Source organism: Barbus barbus, assembly GCF_936440315.1.
Source record: "Barbus barbus genome assembly, chromosome: 30".
NCBI classification, from domain to species: domain Eukaryota; kingdom Metazoa; phylum Chordata; class Actinopteri; order Cypriniformes; family Cyprinidae; genus Barbus; species Barbus barbus.
The window spans coordinates 24,690,986-24,713,590 of record NC_136758.1 but is presented as its reverse complement, the minus strand read 5'-3'; the positions used below and the strand labels follow the sequence as shown (position 1 = coordinate 24,713,590).

The 22,605-nt window shown below is 36.5% G+C and overlaps 1 protein-coding gene across 1 annotated transcript in view; it reads left to right on the top strand.

The window, feature by feature from the left end:
• The window catches only part of LOC306850650 (mitogen-activated protein kinase-binding protein 1-like), a 64,273-nt gene that overhangs the window by 17,760 nt on the left and 23,908 nt on the right, over positions 1-22,605 (top strand). Inside the window, exons 3-7 of the mRNA XM_079386396.1 lie at positions 14,292-14,354; positions 15,409-15,466; positions 17,955-18,125; positions 19,244-19,381; positions 19,601-19,783. Coding sequence (XP_079242522.1) covers positions 14,292-14,354; positions 15,409-15,466; positions 17,955-18,125; positions 19,244-19,381; positions 19,601-19,783 — 613 coding nt within the window. The remainder of the gene's footprint in view (positions 1-14,291; positions 14,355-15,408; positions 15,467-17,954; positions 18,126-19,243; positions 19,382-19,600; positions 19,784-22,605) is intronic.

The following is a 22,605-nucleotide window of genomic DNA, read 5'->3' as shown; positions in this document are numbered from 1 at the left end:
TTCACCAGGGAAAGAATTCTTTGGTCATCCACCACAGTTGTTTTCCGTGGTCTTCCGGGTCTTTTGGTGTTGCTGAACTCACCGGTGCGTTCCTTCTTTTTAAGAATGTTCCAAACAGTTGTTTTGGCCACGCCTAATGTTTTTGCCATCTCTCTGATGGGTTTGTTTTGTTTTTTCAGCCTAATGATGGCTTGCTTCACTGATAGTGACAGCTCTTTGGATCTCATCTTGACAGTTGACAGCAACAGATTCCAAATGCAAATAGCACACTTGAAATTAACTCTGGACATTTTATCTGCTCCTTGTAATTGGGATAGTGAGGGAGTAACACACACCTGGCCATGGAACAGCTGAGAAGCCAATTGTCCCATTACTTTTGGTCCCTTAACAAGTGGGAGGCACATATGCAAACTGTTGTAATTGTAAATTGTAAATGTAAATACCCTCAAATTAAAGCTGACAGTCTGCAGTTAAAGCACATCTTGTTCGTTTCATTTGAAATCCATTGTGGTGGTGTATAGAGCCAAAAATGTTAGAATTGTGTCGATGTCCCAATATTTATGGACCTGACTGTATGTATGATGCCTAGTGTTTTAAAAATCTGTTCAGATTTGAAAAGTCATGTAGTGTAATCCAGCCTTTAGAATTAATAGTCGTTTGAAACTTGTAGATGTTTTGTATTTCTTGTGCTGAGAATATTTAATTCAACTCATTAACTTCTCATCAAACTGTTCTGTTAATTGGTGCAGTATTTTAAATGTTGAAATGTATTTGAAATGTATTTCCTTTCAAATTTGCACTGTTTTACTTCAAAAACTGAATGATTGCATTTTCAGTTTTGTACAGTATATGTAGAGACTTTGTATTTTGTCTTTCAAAATAAAACTTTTATTAATTTACAATTGTCAGCATCCTTTAACACTATAATTTTTTGTTTTTTAATAAGCTGTAAAATAAGAAGTGTTTCTCTGTAGAACGTTTAGGCTAGTATTTTACTTTTAGCACTTTATTGAATGCGTTTGATCATAATAATCTAGGAAAATCTGTGAAAGGACAGTGTTCCTCTGTACACGGTTTAGTGATATCACTTTATTTAATTGGTCAGTAAAAAATCCATAAAGTAAGTTTTACACTGTTAAAAAAATAAAGAAACGGTCAAATGACTGGCAGTAACGGTTGCCAAACAAAAAACATAAAACTGAAGTAAATAAAAAAATGGGACAAACCACGCTCATATCGATGTAATGTGGAATACCATTCATATGCCTTAAATACGGGATGATTCTATGTTAATGTCAAGCCTTGTTTGCAAATGTGTGCTAATATTGCCAACTTACAAAATAATGACAGACTGCTGATATTACTGAACTCATACTGTGAAATATCCCAAAACATTGCTTTTGGTACCATATAAGAGTCATAATTTGCTCAGTCAGTTGTTTGTTCTCTCACTTTTGTGTACATACAACAGACCCAAGTGAATGATTAGAGATTTTTCCTCACTGCCTTTTAGCATTAACACCAGGAAGGTTTTAGGTTTCGCAATATCAGTTTTGTCTTCAGAAGATAAAAGCATAGCAATTTGGGTGGGCCCATGATCTTCCATCTAGCACCACAGTACAACCAATGTGACATCTACATTAGATATGACAAACCTAACACAAACTATAACAAGCGGTTCATAATGTGTTATGTATAATTAATTATTTGGACATTTAACTCCTCTTCCTTTTGTATTCACAGGTTGATAACAAATGTGGTAATGGCCAGTTTCGATAGGGATGTAATGCAGTGTTTGTCCACTGTTGGAGGCTGACAAAAATCAGGTTGACATCAGAACTTAATGTAAGATTGACCTCAACCTCTAATGTTGGATAGATGTTGCATTTTTCATTTTCACCCAAAATACAACATCTGTCCAACGTTGGGTTCTGACGTTGGGTTCTGACATCAATTTGACGTTGGGTTCTGACGTCAACCTGATTTTCATTTTCAACCAAAATACAACGTCTGTCCAACGTTGGGTTCTGACGTCAATCTGACGTTGGGTTCTGACGTCAACCTGATTTTCATTTTCAACCAAAATACAACGTCTGTCCAACGTTGGGTTCTGACATCAATCTGACGTTGGGTTCTGACGTCAACCCGATTTTCATTTTCAACCAAAATACAACGTCTGTCCAACGTCGGAGATTGACGTCAATTTGACGTTGGGTTTTGACATCAGTCTGACGTTGGATTCTGACGTCAACCCAATTTTCATTTTCAACCAAAATACAACGTCTGTCCAACGTCGGAGATTGACGTCAATCTGACGTTGGGTTCTGACATCAGCCTGACGTTGGGTTCTGACGTCAACCCGATTTTCATTTTCAACCAAAATGCAACGTCTGTCCAACGTTGGAGATTGACGTCAATCTGACGTTGGATTCTGACGTCAACCCGATTTTCATTTTCAACCAAAATACAACGTCTGTCCAACGTTGGAGATTGACGTCAATCTGACGTTGGGTTCTGACATCATTCTGACGTTGGGTTCTGACGTCAACCTGATTTTCATTTTCAACCAAAATACAACGTCTGTCCAACATTGGGTTCTGACGTTGGGTTCTGACATCAATCTGACGTTGGGTTCTGACGTCAACCCGATTTTCATTTTCAACCAAAATACAACGTCTGTCCAACGTCGGAGATTGACGTCAATTTGACGTTGGGTTTTGACATCAGTCTGACGTTGGATTCTGACGTCAACCCGATTTTCATTTTCAACCAAAATACAACGTCTGTCCAACGTCGGAGATTGACGTCAATCTGACGTTGGGTTCTGACATCAGCCTGACGTTGGGTTCTGACGTCAACCCGATTTTCATTTTCAACCAAAATGCAACGTCTGTCCAACGTTGGAGATTGACGTCAATCTGACGTTGGGTTCTGACGTCAACCCGATTTTCATTTTCAACCAAAATACAACGTCTGTCCAACGTTGGAGATTGACGTCAATCTGACGTTGGGTTCTGACATCATTCTGACGTTGGGTTCTGACGTCAACCCGATTTTCATTTTCAACCAAAATGCAACGTCTGTCCAACGTCGGAGATTGACGTCAATCTGACGTTGGGTTCTGACGTCAACCCGATTTTCATTTTCAACCAAAATGCAACGTCTGTCCAACGTCGGAGATTGACGTCAATCTGACGTTGGGTTCTGACGTCAACCCGATTTTCATTTTCAACCAAAATGCAACGTCTGTCCAACGTCGGAGATTGACGTCAATCTGACGTTGGGTTCTGACGTCAACCCGATTTTCATTTTCAACCAAAATACAACGTCTGTCCAACGTTGGAGATTGACATCAATCTGACGTTGGGTTCCGACGTCAATCTGACGTTGGGTTCTGACGTCAATTTGACGTTGGGTTCTGACGTCAACCCGATTTTCACTTTCAACCAAAATACAACGTCTCTCCGACGTTGGGTTCTGACGTCAATCTGACGTTGGGTTCTGACGTCAACCCGATTTTCACTTTCAACCAAAATACAACGTCTCTCCGACGTTGGGTTCCGACGTCAATCTGACGTTGGGTTCCGACGTCAATCTGACGTTGGGTTCTGACATCAATCTGACGTTGGGTTCTGACGTCAACCCGATTTTCACTTTCAACCAAAATACAACGTCTCTCCGACGTTGGGGTCCAACGTCAATCTGACGTCATATTGACGTCCGGTGCCTGCTGGGAATATTCACCAGATGGCTGATTTTATTTTTCATCAGATGAGGGAAACGTGCTGGCCAGTATGATATAAGTTTTGGGTCACACATGCAAAACTGCTGTAGCTACAAATGTTTGGTGCCACTGAGCTTGATTGTTAAAATGCCACCATACCACAATTCATTTTTTTTCTTTTAGTTTTTATTATTTTAAAATGAATTGTTTCAGTCTTGATGTAAATAGACCATTCGCTAGTCATTTATTTTGCTGTTTGGTTTTTAACCTTTTCATTGTTTCCTGTTGTTTTGCATTCCTGTTATGAAAATGATTAATTTTAAACACAGAATATATATAACTGGGAATAGGGAATGCAAAATGATATGCATGCACCAACAAATCTATATTTCAGTTGGACTATATAAATAACATAGCTTTGCCATCACAGGCATGAATTAAATTTTAAAATATATTAAAATGGAAAGCAGTTCTTTTATATTATAATAAAATATAATATTTCTGCTATATAGAAATATTCACAATATTTCTGCTTACTGTATTTTTTATCACCTAAATGCACGCTTGGTGAGAAGAGCATTTTTTTAGTTCAAAAACATAAAATTATCTTATTACTTTAATAACATTAGCCAATCTTAATTAACTTTATATATTACATACTTAAGTATTGTTCTGGGTGAGTGTATTTAGAAAGTAAATAGTGTCATTTTTTTATTTTGATATTGACTAATGCCATTGAGCGAACCATTTCATGCGCCTTTTCAAACACCCTGTCATGACCCATGTTTTTACTCTTTTGTCTTGAAGAGAAATACTTTAAAACTCCATATTAGGCATTGTTTTATAGTATACTGTCTCTGCTATCCTGAAGGGTGAATAGATTATGTGTGGTTTAGGACAGTCTTCCGCAAAGCCAGGAAAAACAGGACAAACCAGATGCAGACAATGAAAGCTGAATGACATGTCATTTTGATTTCTTAGCATTGATTTCTTGTAGATCCAGAGGAAGTTATGATTGCACCTGTTGTGTTTTAGCATGCATTGCTCTCAATGCAGTGTATTTGCAGGCACAAGCAAAAAAAAATAAAAAATGACTTGCATGCATTACAATCATATTTATGTATGGAACACACGTAGTGAAGTAAACGGATCAATTTATTGCAAATCTACAAGGTCGTTTATAATAATAAGGCACCCTTGGCTAATTTATCCATTTCTGCATGCAGGAACATCAGCGAACTGTATTCGAGCATTTGAATGATGAATGGGTTCTGGTGTAATGCGGCGGTCACTGTAGAATAGATATGAGCATAATGAATAAACGGCCCTCTGTGTTAATCAAAGATGCATGAAAATGTGTGTCAGAGTCTCTTGCGCCCATGCACGCTGCGGTAAAGTGGGTCAGTAGAGCTGAACGGGCCAATGCGACGAGGAGAAATGAGAGAGAAGAGGATGACGGATGTGAGGAAGGAAGGAAAGGGTGACATGGGGAGAGTGAAAAAAAAAGAATGGAAGGTTGTAGGAATAGAGGTTGATTTAGCATTGCTGTGGTGTGTGTGGTCGTTCTCTCTGCTGCATTGCAGTATTCAGCGCTCGTGAGGCTCTCCGGCTCCACACACACACTCCCTAATGACATCTCACACTCACACACATGCTCTGAGAGGAGAGCCGCAATCTAAAGACACCCGCGGGAATACAAAACAAGTAGAAGCCACTCATGCTGGAGAACATATTAGGATAGATTAAAAGTATCATTTTTATTCTGACTTTGCTGTCATGTACTTGGAAAAAGGCTTTGTGGGCATTAATTGAAAATCATAGTTGTGTTGTACATGCTGTTGGCTACTTGTAAAAGTGTTTAGATGAATTCAACTGAATTGAATTTATATCAGTTTCTTTGCATACTGCATATATTTATACACAAATGCAAGCATCAGATGCAAAACAGACACACACACACGCAGAGAGTCCATGCATTCCCTCTTAACCATCAATTTAACTCACTTGAAGGTCACTGCGGAAGGAGAATGCTATTTGCAGGGCTGGTGGAATCCCTTTACTAACATTGTCTTCCACAAGTACATGGTTAGTGATGTACTGCATACCTTTTATTTATTTATTTATTTTGCATTTCAACATGATCTTAACAGAACATAATAGACTAACATAAACACAACTGTAAGTCCTCTCAGACTGAGACATGTTATTCATACTATAACAGAGAAGTAACCGCCATACAAGATATTAATCCAAATAAATTAAATTAAATTAAAAATACATTCTTGCAACCATAATCTATGTACTGCATGCAGATGCTGGTCACTTAAAGGAAGAAAAGTTGCTCTCTGTGATCCTGGATGGCAGTTTCTTACCAAAACTCATTTTCACAAGTTGCGAATTAAACAAGATACAAAGCAGCGATGTTTGATGTAAAAGTTTACCACAGCATGAAGGAATATATTACATCTTAAGATGAAAATTGTTTTTGCCCTTACAGTGAAAACAGATTATAAGTATATTTTATATTTGCATGCACCAGCTCTATCTATATAAATATACAATGTTGAAAAAATATTAAGTGCTGCTTAATATTTTTGTGAAAAACTGTGATACACTACCATTCAGAAATTTGGGATAAGTAGTTTAAAAAAATAAATTAATACTTTTTTTTCTTCAGCAAGGACATGTTGATCAAACGTGACATTCTTATAATGCTATAATAAATAACAAATCATATATATTTGATATAAATCATACTGATAAAATATATTATAAATTCTGTTCTTTCAACTTTCTGTTCATCACAGAATCCTTTTTTTTGAACACTGATAATGACAAAATAATTATTGAATCAATGATAACTGAGCACCAATGATAGTAATATTTCACAAATTACTGTTACTGTTTTTACAATTTTTGATCAATTAAATGCAGCCTTGATTGTTGTTAATTATACAATTTAATTACATTTAAAATTACATTATATATTTTTTTAAACTAGAGTGATAGTTTTTAGTCAGTGTTTGAAAGCATTATTTATTGATATATTTTATTTATCCTTATTTTTGCAATTTAGTTTGGTGATGATAGTGGCACAGGGCAGATAAGCGGGAAGGTTGCCTTAGATGAGCATAGTAGCAGGTCATCCCTACGGAGCATAATCCTCTGCCATCTGAAAGCGTGCTGACTGCTGGGCCCAGACGCGCAGGATTAGGGCATCCTGGTCACCATCTGTCTGGAGCAGAGCAGCGAACAGGCCTGGATCAATGGGGAGGTCCTGCTAATAGCCAGACTTACGGCTGGGCTTGGTCTTGGAAAGCAATACTCCTGGAAGTCTTTGATTGTGATGGGGAGTGATGTCTGGTGTATGTGCCTCACCACCTGTTTGTGTTTTATCCCACTCACCAGATGGAGCAAGGCTACAACTGTCCTTATTTACTGGCCACAACATTTGATCTGCCTCGTCTTGAACCCTTGTACACACACGGAGACAGTCTACACCCAGAACAGTTGTGAAACCTGAGAGACCATAACACAAGCTGTTTGAGATCTGGTTATCTTTAGCTTCTGCCAAACAACAGCTTTGAGCTTGTTTTAAGTCCTTTCTAAAATGAATGGACAGTCTCTTGCTGTTTTGTATCACACTTGATACTGTTTGTAGTAATGCTGACACAAATATTTAATCAGCACAGAACCTGTTACATCTGTCTAATCATTGGTAGCAGTCTACTTTTAACTGAATGCTAGTTAGTAATGCTTACTAATTAAAGTTGCTCTTAGGATTAGGAGTTTGTTAAAATCTCTATCCTTAAAGGGGTCATCGGATGCCCATTTTCGGATGCCGCATGCCCAAGTTGATATGATTCTTTAGGGTCTTAATGAAAAGTCTATAACATACTTTGGTTAAAATTTCTCAATGGTAGGGTAAAAAACACCTTTTTTAATTTACCAAAATCAGCTCTGTTTTCAGAAAGCCATGTTCCTTTAAATGCTAATGAGCTCTGCTGGCCCCGCCCCTCTCTTCTGTGGGGTGACGAGCAGACAACTTCAGCCATGAAACTTGCTAACTAGCATATATTAGGAAAGGCGATTTGCAAAGATTCATAAAAAACCCTTATACTCACTTATTATGTAGGTGAGGCTGGATCACGAATGATTTGCGCGAACATAGACTCATTTTGGCAGATCAGGGATCATCGCATTCCCTTCAAAACGAAAGTAGCGTTAATCCTCTGCGTCTTCAGCGGCTCAGATGTCAGGAGTTAATGACGACTGCTATGTTCATTATTACGTCCAACAACAAAACACCTCAATCGCTTAATCAGAGACATCCTGTCTTCCCCTGCACCGGAGTCAACACAATGGCAGACAGCTCTCAGCTCACTCAGGGGCGGGCCTAACGTAAGACGATCTTGTCAATCAACTATCGTGGGAGTGGCCTGTGCAGAACTACGTCATCGTGAAAGGAATCTCAGAACAGCCTGATTTGAGAAAGGAGGTTTTAAAATAGGGATTAAAAAAAAACACGAGGTGGATTTTTATCATTATAGGGTGGATATGTAAACACACTTCAACACACATTTATGTTCAAACAACATGTAAAGTGAATTTTGCATCCAATGACCCCTTTAAGTATTAAACTTAATGTACTGTAACTCGTTTCATATTATTTTGTGATTTTTATTTATTTATTTTTTGTCTGGTAGACAAAAAAAATAGGTGAAAAAAATTATATTTTGCAATGAAGAGAAGAGCCCCTAATCATATCTAGAGACAAACTCCTTTTCATTTTCTAACTTAAGAATAAAATTAAGAATATTTTGAGTTCCTAAAAATATTTCTTAAAGGAATGGTTCACCCAAAAATGAAAATCTGCCCTCAGGCCACCCAAGATGTAGATGAGTTTGTATCTTCATCTGATTCTGAATAGAAATGTAGCATTACATCCCTTTCTCACCAATGAATCCTCTGCAGTGAATGGGTGCCGTCAGAATGAGAGTCCAAAGAACTGATAAAAACATCACAATAATCCTCTGCACAAGTTATCCACACCACTCCAGTCCACCAATTAATATCTTGTGAAGTGAAACGCTGTGTTGCTGCTATTATAAATGTTATGCCACTGTATCTGTTTATAATAGTAGCCTATATTTATGACTTATGATATGGAGAACTGTATTACAGAGGGTTGTCGTGGCCTAAAATCATTGGAGCATGTAGTCATTTGGCCGATCTGTGCACTACTACACTCCACTTGGCTTATTCGATTCCCTGCTAGGTGAGATAATGAGCTGGATCAGCTTTTTCCGGGCTGCAAGAAGCACATGATGGCACATGTGGGTCATTACTTGATAACTTGTTTTACACAGAATCTCATGGTTCGGATAAACTTCCTCATTGCAGAGCTTTTTTCATAAAGTTCTTATGTTTGAAATGGTACAATGACACTCATATGATATCAGTCAAAACCACATGGAATTCTTTTGAAAACTGCAGAAAATGTTCATAGAAATTTGAGTTTAGCTCTGGGCTGAAACTGTATAGTGAAGAATCTACTGTAAATAACTCTGAGAAAGTGTTCATGTTGCGTGTAAAGTAACTTGAATCTTTGGCTCTGTGCGGTCAATCTTTAGTCATACTGAAGTCTGTGAGTGTTTGGGCATTCTGCCCTCATTTCTCCTCTAGCTCTGCTCACCGGAGAGAAACAGCCCTATTATCCCAGTTCAACCCTACAACGATCTAACCAAAACAGAAATTCCTCTTCCATGCTGACAGAACAGGCCTCCGGGAGGAGATCTGGAGGAGAGTCTGTGTTGAAATGCTGGAGGGAACATGCAGCTTTTATTACAATAAAAAATATTGAGTTACACAAAAAGTGCTTTAGCTGAAGTTGTTGTTGATTCTGGTGGTGTGGAAAGTTAATCTGAAGTGAAGAAGTGAAGTGACATTCAGCCAAGTATGGTGACCCATACTCGGAATTCGTGCTCTGCATTTAACCCATCCAACGTGCACACACACAGCAGTGAACACACACACACCGTGAACACACACCCGGAGCAGTGGGCAGCCATTTATGCTGCGGCGCCCAGGGAGTAGTTGGGGGTTCGGTGCCTTGCTCAAGGGCACCTCAGTCGTGGTATTGAGGGTGGAGAGAGCGCTGGACATTCACTCCCCCCACCTACAATCCCTGCCGGCCCGAGACTCGAACCCACAACCTTTGGATTACAAGTCCAACTCTCTAACCATTAGGCCACGACTTCCTATCTAGATGCACAATGAATAAAATGTGGATCCTCTCAAAGATCTACATTGATTGTTTTCAGGTTAAGGTTCAAATTTAAACAGTTTTGACTGTTATTCTTAACTAGAATAACATTTTTGGTAATTAAATTAAAGCTAAAATATAACAAAAAAGATGAAAAGCTAATTGAAAAAAAAAAAAGATCATTAAGACTAAAACCAAAAAAAATAAAGCTAAATATAAATATTTGTATTAAGCAAAAACTAATAAAAATGTCAAAAGCACATAACAATATTACTAAAACTTAAACTAAAAGTAAAATGAATACTGAAAATATAAAAATAAAAGCTAAATCTAAATATTATGACGTACTATAATATTATATAAATAGTGCTAAAATAACACTAATAAAAGCTTTTGTTTATATAACAGCTCAAACAATGATGTTTATCCTACATCATCTTATAACATAAGCACTGAATAATATTTAGAGTTTCCCTTCTGATTTCTGAAACAGGCTCTGCTTTGGGTGCTTTTATGGTTTATTTTTGAAAACAGAATCACATCTCAAGACTTTATTAGGCACAATTCAGTGCCTTGGTGTGTTAGCTGATTAAATTTGATGTTCTCTTGTTAGGGTTCATTTGCTGGCTTGACTTAGTGTAACCTTGTTTTACAAGACAAGTGTTGTGGAGAGAGAGTACCCTGTTGAAGAGAGTATGCGAAGAAGTGGTGCTGTTGGCTTATTTATGTGACATTTAAGGCAGCTAAATATAAAATTGACCTCAATATAACACAGTAATTGATAAAAAATGCAGAAAACCAGTAACTCGTGCAGAAAATGGTTCAGAATTTTCATCCCCCTAAAGATTACGTGAACAAAAATCAAACAATTCAGATATCGCGATTACACAGATTAAATTTGCTAGCATTGAGTTTAACCCTAACTATGACGGACTAGCAATGAACTAAAATTTTACAGTATTTATTAATCTAAATGAATGTTAATTTATAAATATATATACACTATATTTTGGGTAACACTTTACAGTGATGTTTCATCTAATAGCATAGTCAACTACATTATTTAACATGAATTAACAATAAACAATACTTCTACAGCAGTGTTAATTTAGTATCATTGAGATACTATTATAGTTTTATTCATATTTTGAATCAGTTTTTAATTTAATCTAAAATAAAACAACAAAACATTGTTTTAATTTTAGTTTTAGTTAATTATAACCATGATTTCAACATTTACTAATACATTTTTAAATCAAATGTGTCTGTCAACATTAGTTAATGCTGTGAACAGTGAGCAAATGTATTTTTACTAAAATTAATTTTTACTTTAAATTAAGAAATGCTGTAAAAAAAAAAAAGTTTATTGTTTGTGTTAACTAAAATGAACAGGGACATTTATTCATTGCAGTTTATAACATTTGAATATGCATTAGTGTATATAGAAATGTACATTAAACCTTAATAAATTCTGTTCAAATATTTATGCATTGCTGGTTTGTGATACCTAATGCATTAACTAAAGTTTATGAATATCCCATTTATTTGCTTAAACAAAATCTCTAAATATTCTTCAATGTTGCAACAAACCTTAACTACTATAGTTCTTCCTCTGATGTGTTTTTGGAGCAACCTAGTACCTCGTAAATACAACTTTGCTTCCCAGTAGACTGTTAAAACCTGTGCAGCAGTTTTATAGAAACAGCCAATCAGATTGTTTGTTTTTTTAAAAAGGCCAAATTTCAGGTGAATGTATGGTCTGAGTGCGGTTCATGAGTGAATGTTGGATGGTCACGTGTAAATACAAGGTCAGGCATGTTTGCTGACTGTGCACTGATTCATATCAGCTTATCTTTGTAATGGGATGAGCTGTAGACGCTCGTACAACAGGTTTGCATACGTACAACAGTCATTGATCCGAGGCCTGCCAATCCCATCAGCAGCTCGGCTTATATATAGTGGAAGAGATCCATTAATGGTATTACTTGCCAACAATGAAGGTCCGCTCCTCCCCTGGTTTCCCTGTCTTTGACATCAGTGGTTTATGGAGACATGAGTAATGTGCTACTGAAGCATGAGGTCATCTTTTCTGTCCCTCTTCTCTCAGATGTGCTCGTAAAGCACAGAGCTGGACGACAGGGAGGCTTTGACTTGACAGATTCCAGACAGCGCTCTTCCAGTGGTCGGGGGAGATCGAGCGCTTGGGTGGCTTTGTCTCACTCATCTCTGCTACTGACACTAGAAGAAAGAGGAGCAGTGCACTCGGTTCTCTTTGTGTGTGTGTTGTGTCTAAATTGACCTATAGAGCTGGACCTCAGCCAGTGGAAGAGACCTTTACTCTGAAGATGCAGATGTTTGATTATCAAAGTCTGGTGCACTTTGCACATTAATTGTTTCTGTCTTATATTCCCCCACTCAGACAAGAAAGGGGTTCCTGTGCAGCATTTGAAACTGTCAGCTGTTTTTTGTAATATGACTTTGAAATCAAGGCAGAATATACAAGTGTGATTTGAGGATATCTAAGTACCTCAAATGAAACTTTTGATTATCTGTCATGTTTGACGTCATGAGTCTTGTGTGCATCAAAAGAGCAGCAGGTCAGTCAAAACATGGACCCTGAATGAAGTTGCATAGCAGGGAGTCTGACCCGTGCACTTAAAAAAAAAAAAAAAAAATATTGTGCATATGAACGAGTATAAATATTTTATTTATGAGAATACATTTATGTATTTACCTTCAATAATTATATATTACATAAGTATAAACTATAATATATAATCTAAAATATATAAATTATTTCATAATTTGTTATGCTATATGTATAATAAAATAACTTATTATTATTATTATGATTATGATTATTATTAGTATTGTTGTTGTTATGATTACTATTATTATTGCTTATTAATATTATTATCTATATAAATGTATCTCTGTCTATCTATCGATGTATCTATATTTTATATATTAAATGTATATGCATAAAATACATGAATACATTAAATATATTGTTATATATTGTAAAGAAATATATATTTTGGATTTTTTATTTATGCTACATATTTATTATATTTTAATTCTAAACCATATAAAATTGTATATTAATTTAAAAACCGTATTAAAAGCTGTATTAATTTATGCTATAAATATATTTGTTTTATAATAATAATTATTGTTATTTTTCTATTTATGCTTAAGTCTATCCATCTATTAATCTAACTTTGTTTATTTATTTAAATATTTAGTTAGTTTAATTGCAATTAATGTATCAGATGCTGTACTGAGCTGAAGGGGCTTGACTCATCTCCTTTGGGTGGCTGTGGAAATGCTTTTTGTTTTTCTGAAAACTGGTTTAAGAACTAACTGTCTCTGTATCAGCATTTTACTTTTAGTAGGGACTTCAGCATTTTATTTGTTTATTTAATTGGGAAAATTTGTGTTTTAGCAGTTTTTAATTGTCGTCATTTTTCTGAGTGAACTACAGACCAACTGCGTGAACCAAATGTGAAGGATTCTGGTCATTGACGTATTTCCTCTGTGTTCTGTTTGTCTGACTGCCTTCCTTTTCTGTCTGCAGTAGCAGATCATTTCCCCCACCTAACATTGTCTCAGGCAGTCTTTATGGGACCAGCTCTATAGTACTTCTATATAAAAGGCTTTAAAGGGCTGTGTTTGTTTTTCATTCTTTGAAAAGGATTGAGATTGTTCCTGTATTTGAAAGATGAAAGGCACAGAAGACAAGACTTGCCTCTGTCACGCACTGCACCCGTACAACAGAAAACCCAAAAAACACACCTAGAAAAGAAAACTGTGGCAGGATCCTAGTACAGTGACTTTTCAGATGGCAATACCATTGTACCACTTTGACATATTATGGTACTGAATGTTCACCAGAAACAAAAACCATGATATTATTTTACAGTACATAGTACTCCAAGGTACTTTAAAGAATACCATGGTACTATCATGGTAACTGCTTACTAATACACGTTAACAGACACAGGAACAGATACACATTGTTAATCAGGAAAGTCAGGTGTAATCGTGTCTGATTTGTGCATTTTTGTATTTTTTTCTTTTGTCTAATTTTGGAAGTAGAGAATGCCACTCCATGATTTTAGATAGCAAAATTGTGGGCTTGTGGCTTAGTGGTCAAAGATCTGGGCTGCTAACTCAAAGGTTGTCATTGAGTAAGACTTTGGAGGGACTGTCACCATAGTTAAATGATAATTATGTTATTTTGGATTGGAAAGTGTCTGCTAAATAGCATTTTTATGACCCCTTTCTTTTGTCATTTTATAGATGTGTGGTGGTGCTACTGAACCCTAAGAAAAACAAACAGCATCATATCCTCAATAGCTCCAGGTAAGATTTTCATACTTTTGTAACCAAGCACAACATGGATAAATGTCACCTCCTATGGCTCATTAGCTGCACAAGTGTACTACACTCAACAAATACCTCATTTATAATGGGTTTTATTGTTTTTGTGTCGTCACGTCGGGACACAGCATCACAATACGGTAAGGGGCATAACATTTCCATCAAATGCTTGAGGTTTTCGACCAATCACAATGCACTGGATAGCTGGCCAATCAGAGCACACCTCTCATCTCAGAACGATGAGCTTTGTAAAAATCGACACGTTTCAGAAGGGCAGAGCATAGAGGAGGAACAATAATGTACAGTATGTGGAAAATAATGTGTTTTTTGAACCTTGAACCACATAAACACATTGCATTACACCAAATACACACAATAATGTTCTTTTTAGCAACGTCATATGACCCCTTTAAAAATAAAGGTTCTTTATTGGCATCAATGGTTCCATGAAGAAGCATAAACATGTGGAACCTTTCTTTATAGTGGAAGAAATGTTCTTTAAATTAAAATTTAAAACGTTCTCCACACTAAAAATGGTTCCTTTAAGAACTGTTTACTGAAAGGTTCTTTATGGAGGCCAAAATGGTTCTTTGTCACTGGGAACAAAAAAAAAAAAAAACCTTTTGGAAGCTTTGTTTTTAAGAGTGTAGTGCAAAAAGGTTCTTCAGGTTATTAAAATGCTCTGCACACAAGAAAATAAATGGTTCTTTTAAGAACTGTTCACTGAAAGGTTCTTTGGAGAACCCACAATGGTTCTTCTATGGCACTGCTGTCAAAATTCACTGATAAATACTTTTATACTTAAAATAATGACTGTTTTACCAAACTGGCTTCCCAACACACAAACCCCATCTGCAAGTGGTTGACCAAACAGATAGTCCTGTCCCAAACTCATGCCACTGCTTGAGTAAATATTGTAGTGTTGGGATGCTCAAACATATAATCACTGTAAGCAATGGACGGAGAGGAAAGCTCTCAACTAGAAGGATGCATACACTTCGACATTGTCTAAATACTTCCGTCCACTCTCTCACAGGAAAGCCATCACTACGGTCTCCTTCTCTCCTGATGGCAAATATGTGGTCACGGGCGAGGTGAGTACTCATTTCCTCAGTATATCTGTGCTTTGTGGTTATATCACATGATCTAGTAGGAAGTCAGGAGCTCTGGAGCAGTATCTCATACTTATATAAAGCTGATGTAGGCGGGCTGAATGAAAATGAAGTTCTCTATCTTGCACCTTCAGGCCTGAATTCTGAAATCCCTCTGGTCAGTGACTAACTATCAGTGCAATTTGTCTCTTGTTACAGTGGAGTCAAGTACAGACAAATGTGATGACTATTGCTTTCCTTTCGCAATTCTGCAGCACTAACGTTTGGATTTGAAGAGATTTAACTGCTTTGACCGCAATATAGAAATCAGGCAGAAGCATGCAAGTTATGTCTGGCTTGAAATAAAACACAGTATTGCAACCTTCAAAATAAAATACATGATTGAAACAAAAAATAACAGTATCAAAATATTTAAAAGTATTAATAATTACTTACTTGGTTTAAAGACAAAATGAAATGTAATTGGCAACACATTTAACTTCTATAATCTGACATATTATCTGAAATTTTAGCAGGGAATAATGCAGGAAGGAGGCTGATTTTGTCTATCAGGGATTGATTGGATCATTTGGTCAACTTGATTAATAATACCAGGTTTTATTATTATTTTCCTCTTCATGTACAGACTTAATGCTATCTGAGCAGAAAAAAGGTGGTAGAAATTTAGCAAATTTCTAGCTAGAGTGTTAAAAGGTTCCCCATTATCCTGAAATATCATTTATCTAATCAATTCATGAACATTTCTGTAGTCATTATACACGTTTGTGGTTCTGCTCAGTTTTGAAGCACTTTCTTTTTGAGTGCAGTCTCTAGAAATATTCATTTTGTTGTTAATTATAATAAAATTATAGTATTATTTGAATGACGAACATGGATGCTTGTGTTATCCACTATGATTTTTTTCTTAAAGCCGAATGTTCACACAAATATTATAATTTACTCACTTTCATGTTGTTCCAAACAGTTTTGGTGAAAATTGATTTCTATTGTATGGACAAAAAACACTGAGATATTGTTCAAAATGTCTTTTTAGGCTTCACATATGAAGCTCAGTCACGCAATGACATGAAGGTGGTTGAATATTTTTTTGGTGGACTAAGGATAATGTGCATTGAGTGACCATACTTCTGGTCAGCTGGCATGACAGTAATGAATGGAAACAGTAGTGTGGACAGTGACCAGAGCTGTTTGGACTTTGTTTGCAAGACTGAACATGAGCACAGATCCTGTCTGCCTCTCTAATCCACTAAATCATGTGGACGGGTGATTTGTGTGTGTGTGTGGTTGTACATTTTGTATGTGTGTGTGCAGTTGTATATTTTGGACAAAAAAGTAATCCTTTCCGTTTGAGAGGAGTTTCTTACTCCAGCATGTGAAAGTGATGTGAGTTTGTGCTTACCGGTTGCCATGGCAACAGGCGGCACCGTGCCAACCTGCACACAGACTGTGTCTGCTGTCATAAAAAGGTGAAAGCAAGAGTGCCAAGAAAGGGCAAGGAAGAAAGCATGTAGAGAGGAAGAGAAAGAAAATGTGCCTGAAGGAAGAGACAGAAACAGTCTGAAATCGGCATATGTCTGCTCACTGTGGTTTGACCTCTGACCCCATTCTCACCGTGAAGCCCCTGCAGCGCTGAATGCTGATCAGATGTTGGCGGCACAGTCCTGAATTAAAGCAGGATGTTGTGTAAGATTAATCAGAATGAATCTTCATTAATTCCTTTTTGTTTGCGTGCATGATCTGTCTTGATTGGAGTTGTGTAACGTGGGACCGGGCTGACCTGTCTCGACATCTATGTTAACATGTTGCACAATCAAGCACTGCACAAAATGGAAAAGTGCTTTGAATACATGCTTGCAATACATCAAAATATAAATCCAAGGTTCCCACAGTCAGAGAAGATATGGAAATATCAGGGGATAAAAAATGTCCTGGCCAGGAAAAGTCTAGGATATTTGTATAATATATAACATAAACATACTTTACTGTACTTCATTCATTCATTCATTCAAAAGAAGTCTCTTATGCTCACCAAGGCTGCATTTATTTGATCAAAAAGTACAGTAAAAAAAAAAAAAGTAATATAATATTGTGAAATATAATTACTATTTAAAATAAATGTTTTATATTTCAATATATTTTATCATTTGATTTCTTCCTGTGAATTATTAGCATCATTACCCCAGTCTTCAGTGTCACATAATCCGTCAGAAATCATTCTAATATGCTGATTTGTGGTTTAAGAAACATTTTTTATTATTATCAATGTTGCTTCATATTTTTGTGAAAACCTTGCTACATTTTTTTCAGGATTCTTTGATGAAAATAAAGTTTTAAAGGACAGCATATGTTAAGTAATAGAAAATGATAAATGTCTATTTTTGGTTCTTAATCTGGTAGATATTGCTCTTGTGTTGAGATTTGGAGTAAAGCATGTTGACAGCCCTCATAATCTCTTTTTCTCTCTCTCAAGAGCGGTCATATGCCGGCGGTGCGTGTCTGGGATGTGGCAGAGAGGACACAGGTGGCGGAGTTACATGAACATAAATACGGCGTGGCGTGTGTGGCTTTCTCCCCCAATAGTAAATATATCGTCAGTGTGGGATACCAGCACGACATGATCGTCAATGTCTGGGCCTGGAAGGTGACTAGCAATATTCGTACAGTTATGAAAGATGGCTTTCATTTAGTTTGTTTTATTTATGCTGTTTGGATAACTAGATTTGCTTTTCCTGAAGGTAATAGCAGTGTTTGCAATCCATCAAAGGAATGATGTTAACACGAGGCAACACTATATTTGAAGTGTAAACAATATACATTATATTTTATACAGTATATGCTTGTAGCTGAAGAATGAAAAGAAGAGGAATTTAAAGGAATAGTTAAGCCAGAAATGAAAACTGTTCTCACCCTCAGGCCTTCCAAGATGTAGATGAGTTTGTTTCTTCATCTGAAGAGATTTGGAGAAATGTAGCCTTACATCACTTGCTCACCAATGGATCCTCAGCAGTGAATGGGTGCCGTCAGAATGAGAGTCCAAACAACTGATAAAAACATCACAATTATCCACACAGCTATTCAATTAACTTCTAGTATTGCAAAAAGCTGTGTATTTGTAATTGTATTTGTAAACAAATCCATCAAATTGTTGTTTTTGGCTAAAATGCAAGTCCTCTAAAGTAATCTTGTCTGAATCAGGACAGAAATATGCATAGAGAAAAACACTGTTTTCAAGCAAAAACGGTCCAAAGCAGTTCTAAACAAATATGCTGGTGGATTTTGATGTGAGAGGACAACAGGGGATGGACTTTTTCACTGGTTACTGCTTTCGCGCTTCCTGCGTTATTATACATTTTGGCCAGAAGTGACAGTTTAAAGTTAAAACACCTTAATGATGGATTTTTTTCTTACAAACAAGCAGCTTTTTGCTTCACTTTTTGTTAATTTGATGTAATGGAGTGGTGTGGATTATTGTGATGTTTTTATCAGCTGTTTGGACTCTCATTCTGACGGCACCCATTCACTGCAGAGGATCTATGGGGAGCAAGTGATGTAATGCTAAATTTACATTCAAGTCCGTTCAGATGAATAAGCACATCATCTTGGATGGCTCGAGGGAGAATACATTTCCAGCTAATTTTCTTGCATATTCTGTGTTTACCATGGTTTTTCCCTTATGATTGTTGAACTTTAATTAATTTAACCAATAACCTAAAAAAACAGGTTGTCGCTGATTGAATATTTGTCTTTTTGTCCTTTCAGAAAAATGTTGTGGTTGCCGCAAACAAGGTGTCCAGTAAAGTGATGGCTGTGTCTTTCTCAAATGACAGCTCGTACTTTGTTACAGCCGGGAACAGACACGTGAAATTCTGGTACCTTGACCACACCAAGTCGTCCAAGGTACACATTGCTAACGTTGCAGATGACAGCTAGCCTTATCTCTTCCAATTACAGCTCTTTTTGATCCTTTCCGTCTCTAACTCTCACTTACCGTCACCACAGATGTCAAACCTGACCACAGCTGAAAATGTCATGTCACATGAACTCCCAGTCCATTCACACAGTGCTAAATATTATCCAGGTCTTAGGTGAAAGCCTCATAAATATCATCTCTCACAGGTGAACGCTACAGTACCATTATTGGGCCGCTCTGGTCTTCTTGGAGAGCTGCGGAATAACTTCTTTAGCGATGTGGCCTGTGGAAAGGGCCGGAAGACGAACAGCACCTTCTGCATCACTTCCTCTGGGCTGCTCTGTGAATTCAACGACAGAAGAATGCTGGACAAGTGGGTGGAGCTCAGGGTGAGTGATGAGGATGCTGATTGGTTGATTGTGTAGTCTGTCACAAATATGCATGAATAAGTGGGTGCAAAAGAGCTCAATAATTTGGTTCAAAAAGTAAAAATGAATTGATTTTTAGATGATTTTAGCTCCTGTTTTATTCAAAATACATTAAAACCACTTTTGTGTAGTTAATGAGAAGTCGCTGTTGAGTCTATTCCTTTAAATAACGTGTGAAAGGAATATGCGTGAAATTAAAGCTATTTTATGCTTGGAATTAAACTTTAAAAGTTCAATTGACACATTTTTAACCCCCTGATTTGTAGTTGAACTTTGTTTAGGCTTTCTTGTCTGTGTGTTTTGTGCTTTATCCATGTTAAGCTATTTTTTCCTTTTCTGATATCAAAGCCCCTGTGAACGGAGGGTGTTTCTAAGCTCTCGGCTGTGTAAAGCGAGAGTGGAGTGTGTTAATTACTAATGCTGCTGCTGCTGCTGCTGCTGTCTAATATTAGTCTGTTCTGCTTCTCCTCTCACACTGTCCAGAAAAGTGACAGTTTCGCAGTAAGTTTCACATCAGGGCTACGGATTCAGCTGTCACGTCTCATTGTAAAACTCATTAAACGACACGTCACAGTGCTGCTATCAGTCATGCTCACCTGTACATTGGATGTTTGACCTCATTACCTTCACTTGCCAGTTATCACTCTAGTATGATGAGGCCCACACAGAATCACCACCCACAAAATTTTTAAATACCCATCATTTGCTGTATTCACTGCATACACCGCCCTGTGTGTGTTTTAAAAATATATATTAAGAATTATTATCATTATTGTTGTTGTTGTTGTTATTATTATTATATTCGTTTTAACATATTTTTTGTATTTTCCCATTGCATCATTGTTTTAATTATTTTAGTATTATTTCATTGCATACACCGCCACTATTATAATTTAATTGATTAATTATTAGTAATTAATTATTTAATTGTATTTTAAAACATTTCAATTATGTTTTTACAATTAATTATTAGTATTAAGTATTCAGTTGTGTTTTGAAAGGTTATTGAAAAATATTTAAATTTATTTTATACAGTAAATTTAATGTTTTAGCATAAAAAAACAAGATATTAATATACCAACATGATATTTCATCATTTAATCCAGTGCCTTATTTATATTTACTGCATCTATTACTCTGCCTGGAGACAGAAAAACATCAGATAAAGAAGTAATATCTATTTTAAGAAAGGTCTGTTGTATCTCACAAAAGAGAAGAAGAAATTTGTATTTTGGAAGACCTTTAGAAACCCATGAGAAACTAGGCAGCCGTGTTGTGAACTTAAACACATGATTTAGAGCCGATATGAGATCTCGATTTGACTCCTCACAAACTGTCAAAGTGGGTCATGGTTAGAGCAGGTGGGTCATGCACAATTCTGCTTTTGTGGGACCCTTGAGCCCACTGCACTGAGAAAACAAGAAAGAGTCAGAAGAGTGCCAGAAAGAAAGGGATACAGAGAGGATGGTAAAGGATACAAAAGCCTCTCTGTCTAACAGTCTATCAACTAAAAGAACCCCAGGATCATTGTACAACTTGATAATCTACAGAGGAATTTTGGTCTCTTGAGTAAAGCTTATTTAGCAAATAGTCCTCCGTGTCCTTATCTCAGTAAATTAAATGTGATATTTCAGTGAAGGAGGCTCTTATATTTTAGCATTAGATTTTTCTTATTAGGAACATCTAACAGAAAAACTCACAAATGAGCTCTTATCTTCTCACTTTTAACCTGCTCGGGCACTAATAAATTTTCTTTTTTCACACTTTCTATCTTTATTGCCACCTGTTTCATATTATTTTTATGTTTGATATCTCATCAGCTTTTATTTGCAGTCTGTGCATTGTGCATTTCCCATGCAATTATCAGTGGAATTTCATAAGATATCTCGATTTTGTCTCATACAATTCACCCAACAAAATGACTTGGCCAACGTGGTAAATGTGCTTATGGGTAGTTGCTTAAAGCTCTGCAAATGTTAATTGTGATGTATATATATATATAGTGCTGCTAGAATTTTCTATATTTCTGCATAAATATGGTTAGTTGCTTAAAGCATAATCAGATTTTCAAAAGTCCTGAAAGTAGACAAAGAGAACCGAATCAAACAAATGAGACAAAAATATTTTCTTTGTCATTTATTTATTCAGGAAAATGATCCAATATTGCATATCTATGAGTGGCAAAAGTATGTGAATCTCTAGGATTAGCAGTTAATTTAAAGGTGAAATTAGAGTCCATCTGTGCAGAGGTGTTTTCAGTCAGTGCAATGACTATCAAATGTCAGTACGTGACCTGATCATGTCTGATCATGTTTGTGGAAGTGAATCAGGTCACGAACAAAGGAGATTACTGAGGACCTTGGAAAAAGAGTTGATGTTGCTCATCAGGCTAGAAAAGGTTACAAAACCATCTCTAAAGAGTTTGGACTTCACAAATCCACAGTCAGACAGATTGTGTACAAATGGAGGAAATTCAAGACCACTGTTACCTTCCCGAGAAGTGGTCGACCAACAAAGATCACTCCAAAGCAGAACGTGTAACAGTCTGCGAGTTTGCAAAAGTTCCCAGGGTAACTTCTAAGCAAATAAAAGCCTTTCTCACATTGGCTAATGTTAATGTTCATGAGCCCACCGTCAGGAGATGGTGTGCATGAGTTGCAAGAAGAAAGCCACTGTTCTCCAAAAAGAAAATTGCTTGCTAAAGATCATATGGACAAGTCAGAGGACTATTGGAGAAAGGTTTAATGGATGGATGAAACCAAAATAGAACTTATTGGTTTAAA